Source organism: Epinephelus moara, chromosome 9, assembly GCF_006386435.1.
Source record: "Epinephelus moara isolate mb chromosome 9, YSFRI_EMoa_1.0, whole genome shotgun sequence".
Classification (NCBI taxonomy): domain Eukaryota; kingdom Metazoa; phylum Chordata; class Actinopteri; order Perciformes; family Serranidae; genus Epinephelus; species Epinephelus moara.
Window position 1 is genome coordinate 13,016,407 of NC_065514.1, and position 7,838 is coordinate 13,024,244.

Below are 7,838 nucleotides of genomic sequence, written 5' to 3' on the forward strand. Positions count from 1 at the left end.
GGGAGGAAAAGTGGTCTTAAAGTGGTCTATAAAGGGTTGCCAGATCTGGTAAAATTTGTTTTCACACCCTTGTAATGAGAATTTGATCTTTTCCAAACGCAGGTGGTGCATCACATCCTTCACGAGGGCAGAATGGGCAGGAGCCCGTGTCTGCTTCAAATTTAATAGGGATCTAGTTAACACAAGATCAAAACCTTTAATACCAAATAGTGTGATCAGCTGATCAGGATCCACAGGTGTACCCAGGATGTCTGTGAGGCTGGTGATTGCCCAAAACAGCGTATGCTGGACCAACATTAGGATACGTCACCAATCTGTAGCCTACTAAAATTATATTCAACTCTTCAGTGGACTTCAGTAGTTTAGATAACAGACACTTGACTGTCCTGCTATTATTACAGATGTGAACTACTACAGACTAGATCTTATCGGGCCCAAAAAATCCAGCCTGACCCCACCTGAGCCCATGCATGTTCTGTCCAAGCCCGGCCCGTCCCTTTAACTGTAATTATGAGTCCGAGTCTGGTTTAAAGCCACAGCCCGATGTTTTTTTAAGGATATGAACGTTGACATTGAATGCTTACTCTCGTCTTTCTTTCCATGGCAAGCCTTTGTCATGTGCCTCTTAAGTGTCGAGGTCTCCATGCCTAGGTGTGATAAGTAGTTGGTTCCATAGCCTAGCCCGACCTGTCCGAGCCCGAGGATAGTGGTGGGAAATTACTGCCGGGTCGGTCGGGTCCGGCTCGGGCTCTGGCTCAGGCTCGGGCAGAGAATCTAAGCTCTGCTACAGACACTTGCCTTGATCATGGACTCATGACGCTGTAGAATAAACACAAGGAAAACACTGGAATGGATATTTGTTATTATTTTTGGCAGATTTTAAGATATTTTTGACCTGGGGTGGGAGGCTGGCAGCCCACGAGGCCTGTAAGAATATAGGGGAACCACTGCAGTCTAAGGCAACACAGTTCAGCAGCACAATTACAGCCTCCAAAAATGTCCACAAAGTTGATTCAACAACTTTTAACAGATGTAACAAAACTGAACATAATAACTCTCATGAAAGTAGGATTCCTTACTGGGCTGTTGTATTAGATTGTGTTAGCTCGGTGTACCTAATGTCAACTGAGTGTAGAGTAAGTCATTATAAATGTATCATATTCAGTGTTCTCTTGGCCTCTCAGTTACATAGTTGTGCCACTACATGCATGTAAGGTCAATGCAAATCATCCAAGTGGATGCAAATATGCCCTGAGCGGTGAAGACAAGTCTTTGTATGTTAGTGCATCTGCCAATTTAATTATCCTTCTTTAGACAAAAGACATCCTTATTAGGCTCTTTATACAAGAGGCATTTTCAAATAGTACGTATATACATTATGTCTTTCATAGAGCAGATTCCAGATGAATTGTGAGTCAATTCAGAATCAAATAGACCTGTTAAATCTTTTTTTCCCCTCCACCACTACTTAGAAAATGAACTCACATTTTTTAAATAAATCCCTGCCTTCTTCTATTCTATCTTGTTTTGTTTTTTTCACTCTTCGTTCTGCGGGTGACTGTGAGTCGTGCTGTTGTCTGCCGTCAGCTGACCGAAGTGCTGTTAACGGTTTCACCCTCAGGGAATCATGACTGACCGGCCGGTCACACTGCAGACATTCCTCGTTTCCCACCAATGACGACAGATCAATAAGCTCAACCCCTCCCCCTTGTCTCACCCTCAACCTCGCACCCTCAAAGGGCTTCATCAATGTCAGGACTGATGGATGCTAAATGTGTGAGAGCAAGGGAAAACAGAAAAAAAACAAAAAACGTGTATTACTGGCTTGTGGTGCCGAAGTGTCCCCATAAATGAAGACAACCTTACACCGTGCATTTTAAGCCTGTCCTAGAAATGTTGTCTGAAATGTAAAACCAAAGCTCACACAATTTATGTGCTCATACTTTGTGGTCAGATCGCCAAGCTACGACCTGAGAGCTCACACTGTATGTGTAGAAGTGGACAATAAAATGGCCCGTCAACTCCTGAGAACCATTCTGGCTGATGACAGTTGTCAATAATGATCTGTTTAAAAGCTCCAAGGCAGGTAGAAGTATATTTGCTAGCACAGGTCTAGGACTGAGTGTCAGATAATCTGTGGCGCTATTTTTGCTCCAGCCCAGTTGGTGAATAGCGTCTCTCTGATTTTCCCGGTACTGTCTGGGGTACAGTGAGGTTATTGTGAGGAGATCAGAGGTCCTGGTTAATCACTGTCCTCACTGTAATAAAGCGCAGTGTTATATGTGCTTCCTCTCAGCTGAGTGAATTAGAGTCTTGTGATCGTCTCTCTAAATATACCACATTTAGCCGTGAGGTAAACAGACCCCAGAGTACAACTCACAACACTTGGTTTAAGAATCTCACATGAGAATTGCATTCCTTTGTGCCATCAGTAACATCTCCACTTACTGATGTTTAGGAGGACTAAGTTCATCATGTACTCTCTCTGGTGTTGCTGAAAGTTGATCTTTTGTTCCAGTTCGGTTGGTCTCCTACAGACTGTACCATTTTAGTAGTCCTTTAAGTTTAGTGCAGCTACACTGTGTGACATGGATCTAATAAACGTGGGTACGACATCAAGTTTGATGTATGCCGATTGTACGATGACAGCACCTACTGAATTGCAGGCTACGATGTGCGATAGCTTCCCATATGAGTGCACAAGGATGCCGGGATGCATGGGTTATGACTTCTCCAACAGTGGAGCACAGCATAGTGGGTCACTGTATTAAATAACCTAAAGTTTTGTGGGTGTTTTCTGTGTGTTTGCTAGCGGCTAGGTTGCTAACCTGGTAGCTGCAACTCCGTCGCTATTTCCCTCCATGCTTCATCCTTCTTTACGCGATCATAAGAGCTAAAAGACACATCATACAGACAAGAGTTCTGCTGACAAAACTTGGCAAGGTTTTCCTCTTAGCTGGAATCCCACACATTCCTTTTTGCGGCTTTTGCCTGTTTGCCTATCTGTTTGTTTGGGTTTAGCACCAGTGCGTCATTTCATGCTGCATTTCTATTGGTTGGTTAGTAGGTGTTGGTCGTAACAGCAGTCGCACTGTGAGACTGTGTGACACTTTCCTCACCACTGTCATAATAACTCACTTTTTAATTGTTGTGTATTTGTTGTTGCCTTCATAAAACACTGAAAGCCTGACCCAAATCGCTAATCTGTGGTGTAATACAATGCACTGGACAGTTGTGCTAATGCATAGGAATGGGAATGTTGTATAGATGAGAAAATGTAGTGCCAAAGAAAAAGCAAAGTGGTGAAAATATAGTCAATATAGCATCCACGTACACTGATATTGGTTATTATCACCTTTTTGTAGGTGTCTAAAATGCATTTTGCTGCTAACCCCCATCCAGAGCAGCACATTGCTTAGCTTCTGTGATGGTTGGCATGCCCCATGTTTGGAGAAGCAGACAAGAGTACCAACATCTACTGTAACGCAAAAAATCAGAACTATTCCTTTAACTGCATGTGATTTTCACTTATTTTATTGTTAAATAAAAATACAAGTTTCTGGATTTTTTTTAGGAATAATGTAAAGGGATAAATTATATTGGGGCGGCAGTAGCTCAGTCCATAGGGACTTGGGTTGGGAACCGGAGGGTCGCCTGTTCGAGTCCCCATCTGGACCAAATATGGAGTGTGGACTGGTGGCTGGAGAGGTGCCAGTTCACCTCCTGGGCACTGCTGCGGTGCCCTTGAGCAAGGCACTGAACCCCCCAACCGCTCACTCATCTCTCCACTTTGTGCATGTATAGGTCCTGTTTGTTTACATGCGGCACTTTTTCTTACAGGACATCACTTTTTCTACTGCTTTCTCATACCCAGATATACAGACACCCTCTTTTTCCCACCCACACTTAATGCCCCACCACCAAGTTACCATTTTCCCATAAGGTCATGTTATGGTCAGGACGACCCTCTGACCACACTTCCATAATTCAACAGTGGGTAGTACAACAACACACACCAACTCCTTCTTATTACTGCTTTCTATTCGTCAGCTTCTCAAAATCTAATGTCAGTGTTTCTTTCTTCTGTCGTCTTTTCTTGTCTTTTTTTGTTTCTTGTCTGTACGTTAACAAGCATCTCTCTCTGTTTTCCGACAGGTTCATTGCGGTCATCACTATGACTGATGGGGATTATGACTACCTTATAAAACTCCTTGCCCTGGGGGACTCCGGTGTGGGGAAGACTACCTTCCTGTACCGATACACAGACAACAAGTTCAACCCCAAGTTCATCACCACAGTCGGCATCGACTTCAGGGAAAAGAGAGTGGTGAGTTGTGATGTCTGATTTTTTGTTTTTGTTTTTTAGGAACAAAAGCAGGGAAACACATGCAGCACGTGTAGGTGTGAGATATTTCTGTTTCTAGTTTTGAATCAAGGCTAATTTATCTCAAAAAACATCTTAACTAGACATCAGTTTTCTGATACACCTACCTCCACACACTCACCTTACGCACTAGGAATGCAGGCTTGGTTACCATGGCTACCATGGCATTTGCCCAGGCATTTTCTTTGGGCTGTACTTATCAAAGAACAAACAGTGGGTCAGGTCATGTCTGGATTTTCTGCTGCTTTTCTCCCACAGTGGCTGCTGGGCTGAGTCACAATCATTATATTAAGTTGTACAGGGAGATCAAACCTGGGTCAGATCCGTCAATAGCCTGGGATCAGTTATCGGTGGAGAGACGGCTCAGGATAACTAGTGAATTTCTGGCGCCATGATTGCTGCGGTATTAATGGATTGTAAAATAAGGAAAATCTACAAATACTTGTATTGACCAGAGTTCTGTCTTTGCTATTTCAGTTTGCCAACCTAAAAAAAATTGCAGTTCTTTGCCTCCGCAGGTGATGATCCCAGGTTATAGCAATGGTTCCCAATCTTTTTGCCTCAGTATTGTAGAAGTGAAAGCATCTATTGTTTTACAAGATAAAAAGCAAAAGTTAGAGAACATTACCACAAAGAAAAATATTTATATTGTCTTTCATATTTCTTCCTCAACAATTCTGTGATCCTTCAGATTTATTTTGCAACTCTCCAGAGGTCTGACTGCTTGGTCAGGAACCACAAGGTTAGAGGTTAAAATGATGCTTAAAGGGAGCTGTGTGAAGTCTGACGAATTGAGTCAGCTTTAGTTGGAGCTGAAGACTACAAAAGTGAAAATGAAATAAATATGTTGGTGTGAAGTTAGAAAGTTAGAAGCGATCTTACCAGACCTCTGCAACCCGCTCTTCATCTCTGCCGCAGGATAGTGGCTCGTTTCTAAATTGGCAGCCACTAGTATTGGGTAATACAGGCGGCAGGTTTTGATAAGGAAGAACGTGTGGAATAAAAGATATGATAACTATGTTTCGGCTGCATCGATTTTGATCTTTTTTTCTTTTAAATGTCCATTGTGAGTCCAAAAATGTTTTAGGAGTGCAGTGCTAAATCAGTGGAGTCCTCTTTTACCTCTTTTGTTGGTTATTGTCTTTCAGAATGATCCATGTCAGCAACCTTGCTCAAAGGATTTACATGACTGTTTTTTGAGCTGCTACTGTCATGGTTGTGGTTTCATTAAGTGAAGGCCACAGACTAAATAAAATGATAGATGTAGCTACACAGGCACAGCCAAGGGAAGGAAGGGGTCCATTTGCAGCCGATTTTGAAGTGGTCGGGATGAGAGTCAGCACCTCCAAATCTGAGGCCGTGGTTATCTGCTGGAAAACGGTGGATTGCCCCCTCTGAGTTTGGAGAGAGTTCCTGCCCCAAGTGAGGGAGTTCAAGTATCTCGAAGTCTTGTTTATGAGTGAGGGTAGAATGGAGCGTGAGATGGATCGGTGGATTAGTGTGGCATCTCCAGTGATGCGCTGTAAAGTTGTGCATTTCAACATGAGGGTCTATGGGGATTGACTTGCTTTTGGAGCCAGCCTCAAGTGGCCATTCAAGGAACCACAGTTTTTGGCACTTGCACGGTGACTTCATATTTTAGCCCTGGAGGTTGCTGCTTGGTTTGGGCACAAAAACTATTTGGTTGAAGTTACACTAGGAGCATCATACAAACAGAATGAGTTAAGTATGGAATTAAACAAAGAGATACAGGATGTTAATAAGTGAGCTTTAGAGGTGCTGATTGCAGGTTTTTAACTTTGGACAGATCCAGGCTAGCTGTTTCCCCCTGTTTGCAGTCTTTGTGCTAAGCTAAGCTGAGCTAAGCTAACTATCTGCTGGCTGTAGCTTCATATTCAGTGATTATACCTAAATTTTGGCACTTTCTGGAAAAAGCAAAATAAAAAGGGCAGAGCTTGAAAATACATCTCCTCCTGCAGCTTGCTCCCCTCTGTCTTAAGCTGCTTCCATCAGATGACCACAAGCATATGCCTACGCTTCAAACAGTAACCCAGTGTTTCCCATACATAGATTTATTCTTATGTAGTTGTAAAGTTGCTGGCAGTGCACTCACTCAACCCTACCTTGCTCCGCTCTCTCTGTCTGTTTAAAAGACCACAAATGAGACAAGAATTAGCTAGCTAGCCATACCATGGTTCCTTCGCCTCACCTCCTGCTGTATCAGCTCAAATTTGGCAAGCATAAATCTCAGGGCTGTTTGTCACAGCGGACTTGTGGCCAGCGACAGCACTGGGTCTAACCTGTGTAATGGCAGCAACAGAAAGTTTGCTGATTTGGCAGGGAGTTGGGGCTGTATGGTCCACTGGAGCTGGGGATTGCGCTGACTGGCTCAGGGTTTCTGTGGTCACTGATTGGTGGTCAGTCTTCAGAGCTGCTGTCCGCTAATGTTAGCTACATAAATGTGAACTTAGAGCCACAGTAGTGAGCCTTTAGCTGCGGTTAGCAAAAGACTAAACTATAGCAACATTTTCTCTCCATATCTGAAACACTTCCCCGATATTGACACCTGTTTTATTTTGTTCATTGTCAGACTCTCTGTTAGACTCGTTTTGATAAGTCAGTCTTCCTTTTTTTGGATGTTTTGCAGCATAGGCAGTTGTTGCCAACGCTGGAAAAGTAACTGTCTCCGCAGGATTCTCTGCCATTACATCAGGCTTTCACTGAAGGGACGTGGATGCATGTCAGCTTTTGTAGAAATATGCCATTAGGAACACTCTCTTTCTGAAATGACCTGTAATCAGCCAAAGTCTCCTGTCACAGGCTAGATTGTCTAAAGCCTGAAAACAGAGCCAAGAGGAGGGGCAGAGGTCTGGTGTTTTCTTTGTCCACTAGAATTACAATATGCTGAAAGGCTATTATGGGATTTCTGCCAAAATAAAGCTGCCTACCCCAGCTTTAATAGGCTTTAATTGGTGTTATTTTTCAGGTGTAACAACTTGTCAATATTGGAATCCACTGTAAATGAGAGAAATCCAAGCTTAGCACAGCTTCTGTTCTCTGTCAAGAAACAAATCAGTGTTTTACAGCCACCTTTCAAGTCTACAGAGGATTTGACAGTCAAAACATTGATTTTGGCCAGAAAACCACTTAAAGCTGTCACCGAGACCTGTTGGAAACATGTAGTCCTGTCGCTGTATTCTCATCAGGGTAAATGCATGGAGATGTCCAAGTGAATCAGAGAGTGGGCGAGGCTCATTTTGGTCAGACGTTGGGTCACCTGGGTGCTATTCTGCCTTCGCACATCGGAAATACTGACAATGCAGCTTTAATCCCACCACTCTGGATGACTCATAGGATTGATTATTGTACCTCACCTCTTGTGTTGTGTGTTTGAGTGTGTGTGTGTGTGTGTGTGTGTGTGTGTGTGTGTGTGTGTTAAGCTCAACCCTGGATT

At 43.3% G+C, this 7,838-nt stretch overlaps 1 protein-coding gene across 5 annotated transcripts in view; it reads left to right on the forward strand.

The window, feature by feature from the left end:
- The window catches only part of LOC126395128 (ras-related protein Rab-27B-like), an 88,867-nt gene that overhangs the window by 59,667 nt on the left and 21,362 nt on the right, over nt 1–7,838 (forward strand). For 4 of the 5 annotated variants that reach the window (XM_050052328.1, XM_050052331.1, XM_050052330.1 and 1 more), the window contains one exon: nt 4,156–4,327. In XM_050052328.1, the coding sequence (XP_049908285.1) occupies nt 4,175–4,327 (153 nt within the window). In that variant the 5' untranslated portion in view covers nt 4,156–4,174. Of the gene's footprint in view, nt 1–3,871; nt 3,994–4,155; nt 4,328–7,838 lie in introns of those variants that run through there. The other variant, XM_050052326.1, reaches the window with a different exon arrangement.